Below are 20,089 nucleotides of genomic sequence, written 5' to 3'. Positions count from 1 at the left end.
CTGGGTGCTGTCCCTGAGCTTTTTTGCTCAAGGCTAGCACTCTACCACTTGAGCCACAGCGGCACTTCTGGTGGCTTTTCCTGTGTGTGTGGTGCTGAGGAATTGAACCCAGAGCTTCACCTTCCCTGCCCAATTTTTTCTTGAAAAGTAGTTTCATTTCTATTGATTTTGTTTTCTTCTCTTTTTTTTTTTTTTTTGCCAATCCTGGAGTTTGAACTCAGTGCCTGAGCACTGTCCCTGGCTTCTTTTTGCTCAAGGCTACCGCTCTGCCACTTGAGCCACAGCGCCACTTCTGACCTTTTCTATGTATGTGGTGCTGAGACTCTTACCTCCAATGAACCACCAGAAAACCAGAAATGGTGCTGTGGCTCAAGCAGTAGAGCCCTAGCCTTGAGCTTCTGAAGAGCTCAGGGACAGCCCCCATGCCCAGAGTTCAAGCCCCACACCGACAAAAAAACAAAAAAGAACAAATAGAGTTTTAGGATCTCTTACTTCAGTAGTGAGCACAGTTGTCAAAAGTCTTTCTCCACAGTGGTTGTAGCAGAGTACAACCAATATTGCCTGGGTGTTCCTAATGTTTTCTAATGGCTTTTTAATGAGACTAATTCATTACAGAAATGTTCATAAGCAATTTGTGTAATCCTTCTATACAGATTAATCATCACCCTAGAGTTGTAAAGTATGCAATGGAAAATCATTCTCTCAGGGAGGAGAATAGAAAACTGAAATTACTGGAGCCTGTGAAAAGGGCCCAAGAAATAGATGCCCACACTGTTGCAAGACTACAGAAAGCTTTCTCAGAAGTAACTGGTACCGAGAAAATTGAAGAAGGTAACAAAAAAATGATTATACTGAGAAGCTTGGGCTGTGTGTGTGTGTGTGTGTGTGTGTGTGTGTGTGTGTGTGTGTGTGGTAGAGACTAAACTTATGGCCTCACTTGAACTATACCCTCAATATCTTTTGTTTCTGAGTGTGTGTTTGTGTGTGTATGTGTAAGAGGATCAAACCCATGGCCTTCTGCACGCCAGGCAGGCCACTATGCTCCCAGTTCCTAAACCTTACTACTTTTGAAAATCACTGATGGTAATTTTTGTGTGTGTGTGGGTGTTGGAGCTTGAATTCAGGGCCTAGGCTCTGTCCCAAACCCTTTCTGTGCTCACGGCTAGTGCTCTACTACTTGAGCCACAGCGACACTTCTGGTACCGCATACTAGGCAAGCACTCTACCACTAAGCCACATTCCCAGTCCCCTGTGCCCTTTCTAATCCCTCTTTAGCACACTTTGTTATCCTCTGACTCTGTTGAAGCATAGGTATGTATAGGGTCCAGCTTCCAACCCTTGTTTTCAATTTTGCTTTATTTTTGAGATAGGACTGACCTCACAGTATCGCATACACTGGACTCAAACTTGGCATCCTCTCACTTCAGCCTCATGAGTGCTTAGATTCTAGCTCCCACCACCTCACTCGGCTGGCTGCACCCCATTTCTCATTTCCCTTCCCTATAGTTTAAACTCAATGCTAGTCAGAGTACTCAGAACATGAGTTTTGTTGTTTTTTTATCTCTCAGTATTTGTGTTTGTTCCTTTTATTATCAGGTCAACAAGGGTTTTCTCCCAAAATGTCAAAACAACCAAATTCATTCATAAACACAAAAAAGTTAAAAGCACAACTCCTGCAAATTCAGGCAGAGCTGAATACTTCAAAGCAAGAATATGAAGAATTTAAAGAACTAACTCGGTAAAGTAGAAATTGATATGCATACATGTACCCAGTTTCTTTTAGTTTTTATTTGCTTTAAAGTGACTTTGGTAAACTAGGAGTTTCAATTTTTATTTTTTGGGTACCAGTATTGGGGCTTTAACTCAGTGCTCTGCAGGCTGTACCTTAGGTTTTTTCACTCACAGATGGTGCTCTACTTCTTGAGCCAAAGCTCTACTTCTGTGTTTTTGGTGGCTAATTGGTGATGAGTCTCACTGATTTCTTTTTTTGACTGGTCTGACTTTGAACTGAGATCCTTAAATTTCAGTCTCTTGAGTGGCTTGGATTACAGGTGTGAGCCACTGTGCCCTGTTTAAAAAGTGTTTTAAAAATAGCTTGTTGCCTATGCTATTATTGTGAACTATTTGGGCTTTTGGATTTGCACTCCATCATATAGATCTTGAATGCCTTGAACAGTCATCTATCTCTGAGGCCTATTTTGCCCAATTGGAAAAAAATGAAGGTTAATAATATAAGAAGTATTTCTTTCTCTTTTTTTTTTTTTTTTTTTTTCTTTTAAACCATTCTTGGGGCTTGAACTCAGAGCCTGGGCACTGTTCCTGAGCTTCCCTAGCTCAAGGCTAGCACTCTATCATTTGAGCCACAGTGCCACTTCTGGCTTTTTCTGTTTATTTGGTACTGAAGAATTGAGCCCAGTGCTTCATGCATGCCAGGCAAGCACTGTACCACCGAGCCACATTCCTAGCCAAGAAGTATTTCTTGTTTAAAAAGTTGTGTGATGACATCAACTGTTTAGTACTTTACAAATATTTGACATTTTCTATTAGGAAAAGGCAGCTGGAATTGGAATCAGAGCTGCAGTCTTTGCAGAAGGCAAACCTGAATCTTGAAAACCTTTTGGAAGCAACAAAAGCTTGCAAACGGCAAGAAGTTTCTCAACTGAATAAAATTCATGCTGAAACACTTAAGGTAGGTTATGTGAAGCAATGCTTCCATCCAAACTAAGTGCTTTCTCTCTCTCTCTGGGCGGGGTTGGGGGTGTCTTTCTTTGGAAAGTTAGAGATAAGAATCTCATGAGCTCTCCCGTTAGCTTCAGACCTCTATTCTCAGATCTCAGCCTCCTGCGTAGTTAGGACTACAGGCGTGAGCCACTAGCTCTCAGCTGGCTTTATTCTTGAATGGTAGGAAGATTGAACTTAAAAAAAAAAAATCTCTTGAATTGTTTAATTTGAGATGTCTGAATAAATCATACTGGATTTCATACTGTTTGTTTTCTATTCTCTTGATTACAGGTATGCTAATTACTGAATACGTGAATTATTGAATATACCATTTATAACCTAATTTTAGCTACGTAGCTCTTCTCATACTGAGCTCTTCTCATTCTTTGTCTGAGTTTAGATATCAACTGATCAAGTTGCATTCTGTTTTTTAAATTTCCATGGGGACATTTTCTATGTTGCTTTTCCACTACACTTTTTCTTTTAATGGACAATATTCAAACTTTTATGCTTTGTACTTATGAACCCAATATACCTCTATGTCCTAATGTTATTTTCCATATCATTGTTCTACAGATTATAACTACACCAACCAAGGCTTATCAACTCCATTCACAACCAGGGCCAAAATTAAGCCCCGAAGTTGGCAATTTTACCGCTATGCAAACTCACAATTCTAACCAATTAGATAATGATATATTAAATGAGCCAGTTCCGCCCGAGATGAGTGAACAAGCTTTTGAGGCCATTTCTGAAGAGCTTAGGACAGTACAGGTAATGTTTCAGTTTTACAGAAAACAAATACTCATTTAAATAACTGCAGTGCATCTTGATCTATGTCACCTGTTTTGTATGTGGCAGTGTGTGCGCTGTGAGTGTTTTTGTCTTTGTGTCTTTGTCAAGGGATTTGAACTTAGGGACTCTAAGATTTTTTCCCTAAGGCTGGTGGTACTCTGTCACCTGGCCTATACTTACACTTCCAGCTTTTTGCCTGTTAATTAAAGGTCTCATGAACTTTCGTGCCCAGGATGGCTTCAAATCCTACTCCTCTAATCTTATCCTCTGGAATACTGAGGATTATACACTTGAGGCATTGGTGCCCTGCTCATTTAACTTTTCTAACTGTATAATGTATAATGTTCACATATACTTAGTATTAAAATACATCTTTTAAGATATGTGTATTTTTACAGATATCTGGCAGTCTTCTGCAAATTATCCTTCATTCTTCTATGAGCTTTGATTCCCTCTTGTGAAACATGGCCAGTCACTGTTTGCTTCAAGGTTCAGAATTGGTTATATGATCTAGTATTATGTATGTTAAGAAAGTGCTGCAGGCTGGGAATGTGGCTTAATAGAGTGTTTGCCTAGCGTGCATGAAGCCCTGGGTTCGATTCCTCAGTACTATATCAACAGGAACAGCTAGAAGTGTCGCTGTGGCTCAAGTGGTAGAGCACTAGCCTTGGGCCAAAGAAGTTCTGGAACAGTTCCCAGGCCTTGTGTTTAAGCCCCAGCACTGGCCAAAAAAGAAAAAAAGCATAAAGGTTTGCAAATTCAAGGTTTGTTTTTTTTTGGCTAGTCCTGGAGCTTTTATTCAGGGCCAGGACTGTGCATGCTAGGTAGGCACTCTACCACTGAGCTACCTTCCCAGCCTAAATTCAAGTTTAAAAATTCAAAAAAATACTAACAAAAATTGCCTGAAATGTTTGGGTTGCAGGAACAAATGAGCGCCCTTCAAGTAAAATTGGATGAAGAAGAACATAAAAACCTGAAGCTTCAACAGCAGGTTGACAAGCTGGAGCACCATTCTACCCAGATGCAGGAGGTGAGGGGGCAGCTCAGCCTCTTAGAGCGAGAGTCTGTGCATCGCGTGACCCAAGTAACTCCCAGCGTGGTACACCATCTTAGCAGAATGTGTCTCTTTCCCAAAGCTCTTCTCATCAGAAAGAACCACATGGGCCCAACAGCAGCACGACCATCTTTCACACTTGAATATCCTCGGAAAGCAGCTTCAAGATACCCAGACCAAGAATGACTGTAAGTGGGAGCAGCCTGAGACATTGTGACCTACAAGAATGTAGGGATGCCATAGCTTTTCACTCGCCTGATTGAATGTCCATATGTTGTTTGTTGGTTAGTTGGTTTTTGTTATTGTCATCATACAACCAGGCAATGCATGGAGTCAATGCATGGAGCTGGTAAGGAAAAATGAAAGATAATTTTCTCCAGAATTGCCTGTAAACCACCAATGTAAATGTTTGCTTAAAGTTGTTTATTTTTTATGGCCACTTCTAGGGCTTGAACTCAGGGCCTAGGCACTATCCCTGAGCTGCTTTTGCACAAGGCTAGCACCTACCAGGTGAGCCACAGCACCACTTCCAGCCTTTCCTGTTTATGTGGTACTGAGCAGTTGAACCCAGGGATTCATGCATCCCAGGCAAGCACTGTACCACTAAGCCACATTCTCAGCTCCTGCTTAAAGTTTTTATTAACTTGTGTTGAGCCAGGCGCTGATAACTCAACCTGTAATCCTAGCTAACTCAGGAGGCTGAGGCTTAGGATTGCAGTTCAGAGCCAGCTCTGGCAGGAAAGTTCATGAGACTCTTATCTCCAGTTAGCCACCAGAAAACCAGAAGTGGAGCTGTGGATCAAAGTAGTAGAATGGCTAACCTTGAGCAAAAAAGAGCTCATGGATAGCACCCAGGCCCTGAGTTCAAGCCCCATGACCAACAACAAAAAAAAGTTTTATTTAACCTGTATTGAGCTATCTGTTGGCTCTAGCCTATAATCCTAGCTACCCAGGATGCTGAGATCTGCGGATCACATTTCTAAACCAGCATGAACAGTAAATCCCATCAGACTCTTATCTCCAATTAAGCACCAAAAACACCAGTAGTGGCGCTGTGGCTCTAGTGGTAGAGTGCTAGCCTTGAGCAAAAATGCTCTGGGACATTGCCCAGGCTCTGAATTCCATCCTCAAGGACCACCTGCTCCCCCACTCCCCCTTTCCCCTGCCCCCGGAACAACTTGTAAAAGAATTCTATTGAGGACTTGTTTTATTTGTTTTTTTAGTTTTGAGAAGTGAGGCTCATGATCTGCGAATTGTTCTTCATTCTGCTGACAAGGAGCTTTCTTTGGTGAAAATGGAGTATAGTTCATTCAAAGAGAGTCAGGAGAAAGAATTCAGCCAACTTTCTGAAAGATACGTACAAGTTCAGCTTCAGCTCGACAATGTCAGGTAAAGTTGTGATTCAAGGTGTTTGGACTGGCTGTACTCATGGGTTTTTGGAAGTGCGGGTGTTATAAACCTAACTCCTCAAACTGCTTGAGCAAACTAGTAATTGATAATTATCACAAGTGTACTGTCTTTTCTTGCATATGGCATTTGCTTTAACCTCTGAATGACTGGATCTAATCTTGCTTTCACACACTGGTTTGTTTTGTATGTCAGTTGTGAGGCTTGAACTCACAGCCTGGGCACTGTCCCTGGACTTTTTCTCAGGGCTCACGTTCTAACACTTTGAGCCACAGTGCTACTTCCAGTTTCCTGGTGGTTAATTGGAGAGAAGAGTCTTTTGGACTTTCCTGTCCAGGCTGGCTTCAAACCACAATTGTCAGATCTCAGCCTGTTGAGTACTTAGGATTATAGAAGTGAGCCACTGGCGCCTGTGTTTTCTAAGTACCTACTAGTCTATGGCCATACTACCCTGAATGCGCCTGATCTCGTCTAAGTAACTACTAATTTCAATTATTTTAATTTCCTTGTTGACTTTCCAGTGTGTAAGGAGATCAAAAAATGCAAGAAGCCAGGTGCCAGTGGCACTCAACTGTAATTTTAGCTTTTCAGGACTCTGTGCTAGGAGGATCACAGTTTGAAGTCAGCCCAGGCAGGAAATTCCCTGAAATAATTTTTTTTGCCAGTCCTAGGCCGTGAACTCAGTCAGGGCCTGAGCACTGTCCCTGGCTTCTTTTTTGCTCAAGGCTAGCACTCTGCCACTTGAGCCACAGCACCACCTCTGGCCATTTTCTGTATATGTGGTGCTGAGGAATCGAATCCAGGGCCTCATGTATAGGAGGCAAGCACTCTTGCCACTAGGCCATACTCCCAGCCCCTCCCTGAAATAATTGTAGATAAGTGTTAACCACCAAAAAGCCAGAAGTAGAGAGCTGGCATAAAAAAAACAGGGCGGGGTGGGGGTGCTAAATCTTTTTAGCTATGTACTCAAAAGTATTACATACCTCCTAGCTTTTTTTGTTGTTGTTGTTGTTGGCCAGTCCTGTGCTGTGAACTCAGGGCCTGAGCACTGTCCCTGGCTTCTTTTTTGCTCAAGGCTAGCACTCTGCCACTTGAGCCACAGTGCCACTTCTGGCCATTTTCTGTGTATGTGGTGCTGAGGAATCGAACCCAGGGCCTCATGTATACGAGGCAAGCACTCTTGCCACTAGGCCATATTCCCAGCCCACCTCCTAGCTTTTTAACTATATTGGATAGAATGTAATACCTTGCATGTGTGGTTTTTGACAGTGACTAATTCATTTATTAGTTTTTATTCCAATTTACACTTATTATTTTCCAAGGTGGCACTCAGGCTGCTAAGACCTCTGAAGGAAATATCATTGTTTGTTTTTCTCTTTCTTTTTGGTTGATTGTGGTGGGGCTTGAACTCAAGACCTGGGCACTGTCCTTGAGCCTCTTTTGCTCAAGGCTAGCACTTTACCACTTGATCCACAACACGACCTCTGGTTTTTGAGTGGTTGGAGATATGAGTCCCACAGAGACTTTTCTGCCTGGGCCTGCTTTGAACTGTGTTCCTCAGATCTCAGCCTCCTAAGTAGCTAGGATTCTGGCACCCGTGGCACCTGGCAACTACCATATGCTCATTGAATAATTTTGCCTACTCTACACAGTATGTACAAGAGGTACATGTGTGTATTCCCTCTCTCTGCTACTTCTAACATCTAATTCTTTGTAATTTGGCTTTCTCAGATTTGAGTGGGTACTGTAGATAGCTCCATATTTAATAACTTTCTAGGTATAAAACAGGGTGTTTATTTTGCACCGTCCAGAGATCAGATCTTTTATGCATTCTTTGGCTGACAAGAGAATGAAAGAAAAATCCCTAGATCATTCTTTTGCTGAGCGGATTTTCCCTCTTGCTCAGATCAGAACCTTCATTTGGCATCTTACTAACACCTTCCTAGAGCTGGAAGAATAGGTAATTGCTAGCGTTGAGCTATTGACAAAACTTGGAGGTAAACAGTCACCACTACCTACGCTCATGGTTTGGTCACCCCAGGTTGTCAGTCAGCTAAGCCTGCCGGGGTGAAGCCACACGAGAGAGGATGAGGAAGGTCAGCCTCCAGCTGTCCATCCCCACCCCAGCCGCTCTCAAGTAGGTGCCATGTAGGTTTCACACAAGTCTGACACCAGGAGTTTTACATCTATCTAGTCTTGAAGGTGGGATGGTCTGCTGATGGAATAGATTGGACTGCAGATAACCTGACTGGCTGAAAGATAGTAAATGTGTATATTTACCCCTTGAAAATGTTTTCCTGGTAAAGGTTGGAAAATGAAAAGCTACTTGAGAACCAAGCCTGCCTACAGGATTCCTACGAAAACTTACAAGAAGTCATGAAGTTTGAAATCGACCAACTTTCAAAAAACCTCCAGAACTCTAGACAAGAAAATGAAACTTTGAAAACAGACCTGAATGTGAGTGAGAAGGGTAATTAATGTGTGTCATAGATGCGTGGCTTCCCTCTGGAGGGAAGGGCAGGAACTGCTTTTCTGTACTGACCACAGTACCTGTCATGTTGACTGCACGTGGCTCGTCATAGTCGCTTAATTCTAACATGAGCTTGTCTTTTAGAATTTGATGGAGCTTTTTGAGGCAGAAAAAGAACGCAACAGCAAATTATCATTACAATTTGAAGAAGACAAAGAAAACAATTCTAAGTGAGTACTATTGATCATTCCATTCTGACTAGAATGTTATTCGTGACTTCAGCTCTTTACCTTGTTGATTTTTTTTTTCCTTGTTAAACACTGTAAAAAGTTGTTTCCAGCTGGGGATATAGCTGAATAACAACAAAGAAAGATTTTCTTTTAAAGCATTCAGAAGTGAATTGCATATTATTTTGTGTAAATGGCTGTATAGAGAAACTTACTTTTTCAAAGCATTTAATAATTAGCTTATAGTCAGTAGTAATCAGAATTCAGTACTTTCTGTAAATAAGTTAAGAGTATTTATGACATGACATAACCTTTTTTTGTTACTGTGAAGTTGGACTGATTTTTTTTTACTTTTGATTTTGTTTTTCTTTCTTTCTTTCTTTCTTTCTTTCTTTTTTTTTTTTTTTGCCAGTCAGTCCTGGGGCTTGAGCACTGTCCCTGGCTTCTTTTTGCTCAAGGTTAACACTCTGCCACTTGAGTCACAGAGCTACTTCTGGTTTTTTCTTTTTATGTGGTGCTGAGGAATTGAACCCAGGGCTTCATGCATGCTAGGCAAGCACTCTACCGCTAAGCCATAGTCCCAGCCTACTTCTGATTTTCTTTTACCTGATTTGTTTTTTGGTGTGTGCACGCACCCATGCTCTTCTATGTTCTGGGGCTTGAACTCAGGGCCTGGGCACTATCCCTGAGCTTTAGTACTTAGTAGTGCCTAGAGCTTACTGTGTAACCCAGGCTTGCCTCACACTAGTAATCCTCCTGCCGCCTGCCTCCAGCATCCTTCTATATTGACTACATGTTGAAATGATCAGATTTGGGGTCTATTGGGTTGAATAAAATAACCCCACTTGTTTGTTCCTTTTTTTTTTTTGGTCAGTTGTGGAGATTGAATTCAGGGCCTAGGCACCATCCTGAGTTTCCTTTGCTCAAGGCTAGTGCTCTACTCCTTGAGCCACAGCTCCACTTATGGCTTTTGGTGGTTAATTGGAAATAAGAGTCTAATGCCTTTCCTGCCCGTGCTGGCTTCGAACCCAGGCATGAGGCACCAGAACCAGCATTCTCCCTGTTCTATTGTCTTTTGTTTTTCAAGCTCCTTTACTGGAATATTCTGCCCTTTCTCCAACTACTTTTTCTTAGTAGTCTCAGTGAGTTTCTTGACCTCAACTAGTATTCTTAAAACTGCCAGAGGGAACTATTTGTTCCTTTATTCAATACTAAAAGACAGTATCTTCTAGGTCCTGATAATGCAGTGGTAAATGTAGATAATATATCCATTTGAAAGATAGTTAGCATTTATTCATAGCCAACAAGCCAGCTGGTACTCTGGTGAATGCTAAAGTGTTTATGGAAGTGAAGCTGTGATCAAGGGTTTTTGTTTCTAGCACAGAAAGACACTAATAAGTACATCCCGTATGTTTTTACATATTGTGTTGAGTATTACAAACTTTGGGGGGAGAAGTTCTGTCATAAAAATAGGCTCTCACTGAAGAAATAGGAACAGTCAGACCATCCTCCGCCGCTGCTGAGGATATATGCATAGTAAAGTTCATTCACATTGCATTTACTTTCTCCTGAGTTAACTCAATTCTTGTTGCCATTACTTGAAATTAGATGAAAAATGCTGGGCGCCAGAGGTTTACACTTGTAATCCTAACTACTCAGGAGGCTAAGATATGAGCATAAGGATTTGAAGGCAGCCTTGGCAGGAAAGTCCATGAGACTTTTACCTTCAAATTAAGGACCAAAAATGCTGAAAGTGGTACTGTGGTTCAACCGGCAGGGTGATAGCCTTGCGCCAAAATGCTCTGGGACAGTGCCCAAGCCCGAGTTCGAGCCCCAGGACAAACACCACAAAACGAAAAACTATAATCATTCTCTTCCAGAGAAATCTTAAAAGTCCTTGAGACTGTGCGTCAAGAGAAACAGAAAGAAATGGCCAAGTGTGAACAACAGGTGAATTTTCAACTTTTCTGACTCTAGAATTTGTTATAAAGGTTGTGACTATTTTTTCCCCTGATAGGTGGAGAAATTTATTAAAACTATTTCAGTTACTGGGTGCTGGTGACTCACCTGTAATCCTAGCTACCCAGGACAGCTGAGGTCTGAGGATCACAATTTGAAGCCAAATGAGCAGCAAAGTCTGGGAAACTCTTAACTCCAGCTAGTCACCAGAAAACCATAGGTGGTGCTATGTCTCAAAGTGGAGGAGCACTAGCTTTGAACACAAAAGCTCAGGCATAGTCCCCAGGCTCAAGTTCAAGCCCCATAACCAAGAAAAAAAAACAACAAACTTATTTCGCCATTCTGTCTTTTCATTGTTGGAAATCAGTTAAAAATATGGACGGTTTGTCTGTTTCTTTACTTTCCTGCAGTGTTGGCGATTGAACCTAGGGCCTTGCCCATGTTCTAGGCAAGCACTCTACCACTTAGCTACATCCTTAGTTTTATGAGAGCAGGGTATCAGGAAGTAGCTCACTCTGGCCTAGAAGTTAACTTTGTAGCCAATGCTGGCCTTATCTTGAGATATAGACTAATATCACCACTCGGGAGTATCTGAAATCACACACAGCTTGATCCCCCCACCCTCCTGAAGGGGCTTGAACTTAGGGCCTGTGCACTGTCCCTGAGTTTCTTTTGCTCAAAGCTAGCACTCTATCACTTTGAGCCACAGTGCCACTTCTGGATTTTAGCGGATAATTGGAGATAAGGGTCTCTCGGTGACTGTTCTGCCCAGGCTGGCTTCAAAGCACAATCCTCAGATTGCAACCTTTTGAGTAGCTAAAATGACAGATGTGATCTACCGGTGTACAACTTATAGCTTCGTTTTTCTTGTGTTGGTTTGGGGGCTTGAACTCTGGGCCTGGGCACTCTCACTGAGCTCTGCAGCTCAAGTGTAGTGCTCTACCACTTGAGCCACAGCACCACTTCCAGTTTTCTGGTAGTTAATTGGAGATAAGAGTCTCACAGACTTTCCTACCCGGACTGGCTTTGAACCATGATCCACAGATCTCAGCCTCCTGGGTAGCTAGGATTATAGATGTGAGCCACCGGGGTGCCTGGCTATGGTTTTTTGTGTTTTTTTTTTTTTTTTAATGTGTGTGTGATTCTTTTTCTAAAAGCTTGTATTTTTTTCCCCCATAGATGGAAAAAGTACAGAAACTAGAACAAAGCTTGCTCGCTACTGAAAAAGTAATCAGTTCTCTGGAAAAGTCCAGAGATTCTGACAAGGTAGGTGGTAGTTTTCTTTCTTCCTGTTTGTTTATTGAAACAAACTCTATGTTCCTCAGTCTGGCTTTGAAATCTCCCTAATCTTGAGATTACAGGTATAGCTCACTTTGTTTGGCATTTTCTTTAGAAATGCTAGTTTGGTATTCCAATCTCCTATGCCACCTTCTGGCTTCGTGTACATCTAAGCCACATTGAGCTTCCAGAAGTGCCAAAGGAGCTGTTGTTGAGCCCACTGGCTCCTGACTATAATTCCTAGCTGCTGAGGATTCTAAGATTTGAGGAAGCCGGCTCAGGCAGAAAAGTCTGTGAGACTTTTAGCTCCAATTAACCACCCAAAATCCAGGAGTGAAAATCTGGCTCAAGTGGCAGAGGGCTAGCCATGAGCAAAAGAAGCTCAGGGACAGTACCCAGGCCCTGAGTTCAAGCCCCCAGAATGGCACACATACAGAAAAGGAGCTCTGACTTAAAGCATAAAGCTATTGAAATCTAAATTGCTGCTAATATTGGGATGCTATTTGATATTCGGTAAAATTGAAATTGCCTTATAAAAAAAACATACACGGTGACTGATTACGAAGTACTTCACATCACTGGATATAAAGATATTGTTTATGTCCTCATCAGGAAGTCGTGGCCAACCTCATGAGCCAGATCCAGGAGCTCAGAACGTCAGGCTGTGAGAAAACAGAAACCATCAACAACCTGCAACAAGAACTGAAGGATATAAATGTAAGTGTGATAACCAGGATGTTAACTGTGAGTGGTGTGTGTGTGTGTGTATGTGTGTGTATACCAACTCTTCAAAGTGCTCACAGATGTTTCCCTTTGTGGGAATTCTGGGACTGAGTAAGTTTAGAAAGAGCACTTCCGGGCTGGGAATATGGCTTACTGGTAGAATGCTTATGTAGCACGCACAAAGCCCTGGGTTCCATTCCTCAGTACCACATGAGCAAAAAAAAAAAAGGTGGAAGTAGTGCTGTGGCTCAAATGGTAGAGTGCTAGCCTTGAGCAAAAGATGGTCAGAGACTGAGCCAGGCCCTGAGTTCAAGCCCCAGGACTGGGGGGGGGGGCGGGGAGGGGACAGTGCTTCATGGTTTCTAAGACAGGCTTTTATTGTGGAGAAGACACACCTCTGAAGGCAGCCAAATGTCTCACCATTTCCCTTGTCTTTCTTTTTCTTCTCCATGGACAGAGGGATGGTTTCAGCCAGTGTCTGAGCAGTGTTCTACTCTGAAGGAAGCTTCCCACCCCACCTTTAGCTTTTTTTCAAGGGTGGGGCTCTACCACTGAGCAACACCTCCACTTTTTTTTTTTTTTTGTCAGTCCTTGGGTTTGAACTCAGGGCCTGGGCACTATCCCTGAGTTTATTTTATTATTTCGCTCAAGACTAACACTCTACCCCTTGAGCCACCACCATTTCTGGCCTTTTCTGTTTATGTGCTACTGAAGAATCCAACACAGGGCTTTGTGCATGCTAGGCAAGTACTCTACCACTAAGCTACATTCCTAGCCTCCACTTTTTCTTGATTAGTTAAGAGATGAGTCTTACAAACTTTCCTGCCTGACCAAGCTTAAAACCCCATCCTCATATCTCAGCCTTATTTATTGATTTAAAATTACTCATTTATTGCCTAGTCTTGGGGCTGGAACTTGGGGCCTGGGCACTGTCTCTGAGCCTTTTTCCTCAAGGTTAGCCCTTGTCACCTAAACCACAGCTCTAAGGTTTTTGGTAGTTAATTGGAGATCAGAGTCTCACAGCTGTTGCTAGTGGCTCAGCCAGGTACTGATGACTCACACCTGTAATCCTAGCTATTCAGGAGGCTGAGATCTGAGGATTAAGGTTTGAAGCTAGCCTGGAAGAAAAGATAGTGAGATTTCCCTCCAATTGCCCACCAGGAAACCAGAAGTGGAACTCTGGCTCAATTTGGTAGAGTATTAGCCTTGCAGAAGGACCTCAGGGACAGCGCCCAGTTCCTGAGTTCAAGCCCCATGACTGGCAAAAAAAAAACAAAGTTTCACAGATTTTACAGCTTGGGCTAGCCTCAAATCATGGTTCTCAGACTTCAGCCTCATGAATCTGCAAGGATCACAGGTTTGAGCAGCTGGCATCTGGCTTCTTAATTGTTATAATATACAGATGAACCTATTGGAGCAGACAGTTCCTGTATCATGACTTTCTTTCCTGCAGTACAAATACAACTCTGCTTTGGCTGAGAAAGAAGAGAGCAAAGATTTGATCAAGAAACAGGAAGCAGATATTCTAGATCTGAAAGAAACCCTTCGGCTGAGAATATTCTCTGAGGACCTTGAGGTAAGCGTTAATATAGCAAAACTTATTTTGGCCTTATTACTCATCTGTCCATGTACCAGTCTATGGAAGTTGTAAATACCTACATTAAAGACTTTTTTAAGTAGTTAGTATATAGAAGTAATAGTACATCTCAATTGGTACTATTGTTATTTTATCATTAATAATCTCACTAATACCCTTAGCAACCATTGATAATCTTAGTAAGTGATCATAATGAAGAATTAGCTCATGATTAATATTTCCTAAGGAGGTCAAGAGAGCAGTAAAATTATGTTACAGACATTGCCCTGTGCCTCCCCTTGCCCTTGACCCGATTAATGTTGTCTCTTTCTTATGTGTTCTTCAAGAGATATTTTAGGTTAGTGCTATATACTTTTACATGTTTTCTTCTTTTTTCACAAAGACACTATTTCCTTCCTCTTTTTGCTGGTCCTGGCGCTTGAACTCAGGGCCTGGGCACTGTCCCTGAGCCTCTTTGTGCTCAAAGCTAGCACTCTACTACTTGAGCCAAAGTGCCACTTTCGGCTTTTTCTGAGTAGTTTGTTGGAGATAAGAGTCTCCTGGACTTTCCTACCCGGGCTAGCTTTGAATTGGCAATCGTCGGTCCTCAGCCTTCTGAGTAGCTAGGATTACAGGCATGAGCCACTGGCACCCAACCACACAGATGGCATTCTGTGTATACTCTTCTTCACTTGCTTTAGAGTAAGGCTTTCTTGTGAAACTGTGCTAACTAGAGATCAGTGTCCACAATGTTGGCTTATAAATAGCCACTGTACATTCTCTACTTGAGCTGGCATTTGGGAGTGGAAGAAACATGGAAAAGTATGCATTCTACCCCAGGTGTATTACTGTGTTAACTTTGACCCTGATGCCAGGTGCTGGTGGTTCTCGCCTGTGATCCTAGCTCCCCAGGAGGCTGAGATCTAAGGATCTTGGTTCAAAGCCAGCCTGGGCAGGAAAGTCTATGAGATTCCTATCTCCATTGAACTACCAGGAAACCAGAAGTGAAGCTATGACTCAAAGGAGTAGAGTTGCTGGCCTTGGGAAAAAAACACACGCAAGGACAGCACCCAGGCCCTGAGTTCAAGCCCCACTACTGGCACTCCAAAAAAAAATGTTGTCTTTTTTGTGATGCTTCTCTATCAGAGGGACATGCTCTGTGAGGACCTGGCCCATGCCACCGAGCAGCTGAACTTGCTCACCGAGGCCTCCAAAAAGCACTCGGTGCTGCTGCAGTCTGCTCAGGAAGAGTTGACCAAAAAGGAGGCCCTGATCCAGGAACTGCAGCACGAGGTGAGAGGCCCGGCAGAGGCGATCCTGCCTTGACCACTTCTCCACCTGTGGAATGATAGGTTCATGGACTAGATTGTGAATCTTGCAGTTAAGCTATGATAGGTTCATGGACTAGATTGTGAATGTTGCAGTTAAGCTATGTGCTATGAATGCTGATTGACTTATTAATTAGCATAACATCCTAAACCCAGGGTGTTGCAAATGACAGAATTGGCTTCTTTTGAAAGGTTACATAGTATTCAATTATGTTGATATACCATATTTTCTTTACCTTTTTTTAACTTAATAAGTGGCCATTTAGCTTTAGTCTGTACTTTGACTTACAGATAAATTTCAGGGGACATAGGAACGCATACCATTTCCATTTCCTTGGGTACACACCCAGAAATGAGATCGCTGCTTATACAGTGATTTTGATTCTGCTTGGTTTTGCTTGGAACCTCCAAGCCATTTTTCCACAAGGGCTGTACAAATTTCCATACTCACAGATAGTGTGCAAACATTCCCTTTTCTCGACATGCCCACCGATGCATCTCTTTCATCTTTTTTTATGGTAGCCATGTTAGCCGGTATGAGATGTTACCTCTTTGTGGTTTTGCTTTGCCCTTTACTAATGGTTGGTGATGGGGAAGCTTGTCTTTTTCTGTTGGATCCACGTGTACCTAACTTGTAATCTCTTCCTAGCTAAGCCAAACGAAACAGGAAGTAGAGCAGAAAAACAGTGAGCATAATTTCACAATGAGAGAAGAAGATGATGATTTTGAAGAAGTGATAGATTCTGCTCCCCAGGTACCTCTCTTTCAGTCTTTTGAAATGCTTTTATTATTGTATATTAGTATCATTGGTTACATTTCCATACATATACACCTCAATCAAACTCAGCCCTTCCAACTCCCCCTTCTTCACTGCTTCAAACAATTTCAGCACTTGTTTTCTTTTTTTTTTTCCCCCAGTCCTGGGGTTTGAACTCAGGGCCTGAGCACTGTCCCTGGCTTCTTTTTGCTCAACGCTAGCACTCTATCACTTTTGCCACAGCACCGCTTCTGGCCGTTTTCTATATATGTGGTGCTGAGGAAGCGAACCCATGGCATTCGAGGCACTAGGCCATATTCCCAGCCTGTTTTATTTTTTCATAGTCACCCTTACCCCTCCCTTGGGTACTTTCCAAAAATAACTTTTGAGGGGGGATAAACTTTGTCAGTGGTAACAATTTGGAAATGGCTAAGACTGTACCTTTATATTTACATATTTTCCCCCTAACACCTGTCTGCTTTGCATTAGATAAGGGAGCAGTCTTTTGTGTTTTATTTGGATAAGAATTAGAATAATGAGCTAAATAAATGGCCAGTGTCTTGGCATATCCTGTGTACTAGATACTTGGAATACACATTTAAAAGCACATTTTGTGTGTTAGGTATGTAGATTTAAAATGAAATCTTTATTGTCGTTTGGTTAAGATGAAAATTTTTCTTTTTAGAGTCCTAAAACTCCCCCTCATTTCCAAACACATTTGACAAAAGTTGTGGAAACACAGCAGGAACAGGAGATCAAAGATGGAAGAGACCTAAAGACTTTGCAATACCTTGTAACAAAACTAAATGAAGATAGAGAAATCAAAAATGCTGAAATCCTCAGAATGAAGGTATTTGGGTATTTTTTTCCAGTAAATTTAATATCTTAAAATGTAGCAATATTTGCCATGGTTACTGGGGTCACAAAATTCCAAATTCCAAAATTCCAATTCTTAGCTACCTGGTTTGTTGTTGCTGGAGTCCCTGGGACCCCCAGAGCTTTTTATAACCAAGTACCAGAACACCTGACCTTTGGTTTCCACACAGTGGGATCACATTTGACAGTCTGTACGAACTTCAGTGTCATCAGCAGTGGAGGAAAAAGACTTCACTTGAACTTCATGTCATGAAGTTCCATATTAGAACTTTTGTGGGATTAATAACTAGAACATGTGTTTGGTTTTTGTTTGTTTGTTTGTTTGTTTTTGCCAGTTCTGGGGGCAGTGCTTGGCTAGCATGCACGAAGCCCTAGGTTTGATTCGTAAGTACCACATAAACAGAAAAAGCTGGAAGTGGTGCTGTGGCTCAAGTGGTAGAGTGCTAGCCTTGAGCAAAAGAAGCTCAGGGACAGTGCCCAGGACCTGAGTTCAAGCTCCAGGACTGGCAAAAAAAAAAAAAGATTTCTGGTGCCACCAGTGGCTCATACCTATAATCCTAGCTATTTATTTGGAGGCTGAAAGTCTGAGAGACTCCAATTAATGGCTGAGAAAATGTGGGAAGTGGAGCTATGGCTCAAGTGGTAAAACGCTAGCCTGGAGCTAAAGGAGCTCAGAGATAGTGAGTGACCAGGCCCTGAGTTCAAGCCCAACAACAACAAAAACCACTTCTCGTAAACATTAATACACATGTTCATCTTAATAACACACTGTCCAAAGCACTGTGTGTACAGTCATGAATAACAGTTTTAGCTCTCCAGAGGCTTGTTGCAGTCTGTATACAGTCCAGTGATTCCCAGTAGTTTTATGTACAGAAAGCGAGGCTATAGGAAGAGTATCTACCTTTGTCTTAGCAACACATTATCTGTCACGTCGTATAGTGTAGAGGATATGATACAGGGTACTCTCTGTGTTTTCTAAAAGACTTGATTTGTGTGTTCTTAGGAGCAATTGTGTGAAATGGAGAACGTACGCCTAGAGTCGCAGCAGTTAAGAGAGAAAAACTGGCTCCTTCAAGGCCAGCTGGATAACATTAAAAGACAGAAGGGGAACAGGTGAGAAAGAGCCAGCGGAACTCTGTGGGAGAATCTTGACTGGCCTGGGTCAGGTTGTGTGAAGGGATTGGACCAGGTTTCACAGGAAGCATGGTAGGTTGATTTTCGGTTGGGTGTAATAAGGAAATGGCTTTTTCCAGAGTGGGAAAGAGCCAGTCCTGCTGGCTCTGACAACTTTTACATTGAAGTGCTGCTACTATGAAGGAATTTAAAACATGTTGAAAGACTTGAAACAAAACTGCCTATATTGGGCTGGGAAGATGGCTTAGTAGTAGACTGCTTGCCTAGCATGCTTGAAGCCCTGGGTTCAATTCCTTAGTGCCATATACACAGAAAAAACTGAAAGTGGCGCTGTGGCTCAAGTGGTAGAGTATTAGCCTTGAGCAAAAGAAGCTCAATGACAGCGCTCAGGCCCTGAGTTCAAGCCCCAGGACTGGCAAAAAAACAACAACCTTAAAACTACTTCTATTAAGCCAGGCTCCTGTAATCCAAGCTATTCGGGAAACTGAAATCTGTGGATTGCTGTTCAAAGCCAGCCAGGGCAGGAAAGTCTATGATACTCTTAAATTAACCACCAAAAAGCTGGGAGTGGAAATCTCAGTACCTAGATGGTTACACATAGAACATGAGTCAAAGCTAAGAAATTGAATCTTGAGTAGACTTAAGTATATGACCCTACCTATCCCTTTAATCTTTGCAGTGATCAGAATTATCCAAATGACCAAGAGCTGGAGAGTGAAGAAGATATCAGAGAAAGTCTTGCTAATGTATGGTATTTTTACACAGAAGTTTTTCTGGGAAAAATGCTTGATGGTTAACATTTATGGCTAATGTCAGTGATTCACTCGTGTAATCCTAGCTGCTCTGGAGGCTAAGATCTGAGGATCCCAGTTCAGAGCCAGCCCTAGCAGAGAAATTCAAGAGGCTCTTATTTTCAATTAACCACCAAAAAGCCAGACTTGGAACTGTGGCTTGAGTGGTAGAGGACCAATCTTGAGCAAGAAACTCGGGGACAGCGCCAAGGTCTTGAATTCAAGCCCTAGTTCCGGCACCAAAAAAATAATAATTTTAACATATGTGTATATATTTTGGAACTCTCTACAGCCCTGCTGTTCAGCCTGACATATACTTGTAGTAGTTACACATGGCTAGGACGAGGGCACCTGTCTTTTTCATGCTTCTGCAGGGTGCCCACAGATAGTGCTACCTGTAGAACAAGGAGGCAGACTGATTGGATCATTGCACCTGGTCTTTTGTATGGTGTAGCTGGGCTTGTAGAAAAGGACACTAGTTTTATTTACAAGAAAGAGTAGGCTTCATTAAAGAAGGCAAGCCAGGCATAGCGTCGTGTGCCTGGCTTGAATTTGAGGCTAGCCTAGACTCTAGCAAAACCCTATCTCAAAAAGCTAACACAAGGGTTGGGAATGTGGCTTAGTGGTAGAGAGCTTGCTTTGCATCCATGAAGCCCTGGGTTTGATTCCTCCACACCACATAAGCAGAAAAGGCTGGAACTGGTGCTGTGGCTCAAGTGGTAGAGCACTGGCTTTGAGCAAAAGAGCTCAGGGACAGTACCCAGAACCCTGAGTTCAAGCCCCAAGCAAAACAAGAAATTCAAAATCAAGAACCTCAACTCAACCTATTTTATTTTTATTTATTTTTTTATTTTTTTTTTAATTTATTTTTTTTTATTAATTGGACATAAATTTTTTACAAGGTGTTGTGCAAAGAGGGTGCAGTTACATAGTAGGGCAGTGTGTACATTTCTTATGATATCTTACGACCTGTTTTTCTATCCCTTGTCTAGG

The 20,089-nt window shown here is 42.2% G+C and overlaps 1 protein-coding gene across 3 annotated transcripts in view; it reads left to right on the top strand.

The window, feature by feature from the left end:
* Kif15 (kinesin family member 15) overlaps window positions 1–20,089 on the top strand; it is a 41,297-nt gene that overhangs the window by 15,101 nt on the left and 6,107 nt on the right. For 2 of the 3 annotated variants that reach the window (XM_048334650.1, XM_048334648.1), the window contains exons 14-31: window positions 654–831; window positions 1,597–1,738; window positions 2,548–2,689; window positions 3,298–3,495; window positions 4,439–4,546; window positions 4,653–4,758; window positions 5,794–5,959; window positions 8,284–8,434; window positions 8,592–8,677; window positions 10,555–10,624; window positions 11,813–11,899; window positions 12,524–12,628; window positions 14,088–14,210; window positions 15,357–15,503; window positions 16,188–16,292; window positions 16,981–17,145; window positions 18,175–18,284; window positions 18,985–19,051. In XM_048334650.1, the coding sequence (XP_048190607.1) occupies window positions 654–831; window positions 1,597–1,738; window positions 2,548–2,689; window positions 3,298–3,495; window positions 4,439–4,546; window positions 4,653–4,758; window positions 5,794–5,959; window positions 8,284–8,434; window positions 8,592–8,677; window positions 10,555–10,624; window positions 11,813–11,899; window positions 12,524–12,628; window positions 14,088–14,210; window positions 15,357–15,503; window positions 16,188–16,292; window positions 16,981–17,145; window positions 18,175–18,284; window positions 18,985–19,051 (2,256 nt within the window). The remainder of the gene's footprint in view (window positions 1–653; window positions 832–1,596; window positions 1,739–2,547; window positions 2,690–3,297; window positions 3,496–4,438; window positions 4,547–4,652; window positions 4,759–5,793; window positions 5,960–8,283; window positions 8,435–8,591; window positions 8,678–10,554; window positions 10,625–11,812; window positions 11,900–12,523; window positions 12,629–14,087; window positions 14,211–15,356; window positions 15,504–16,187; window positions 16,293–16,980; window positions 17,146–18,174; window positions 18,285–18,984; window positions 19,052–20,089) is intronic. The other variant, XM_048334649.1, reaches the window with a different exon arrangement.

This window comes from Perognathus longimembris, chromosome 26, assembly GCF_023159225.1.
Source record: "Perognathus longimembris pacificus isolate PPM17 chromosome 26, ASM2315922v1, whole genome shotgun sequence".
In the NCBI taxonomy this organism is placed as follows: Eukaryota; Metazoa; Chordata; class Mammalia; order Rodentia; family Heteromyidae; genus Perognathus; species Perognathus longimembris.
The sequence above is the reverse complement of the archived record's forward strand: the minus strand, read 5'-3'. Positions and strand labels throughout refer to the sequence as shown.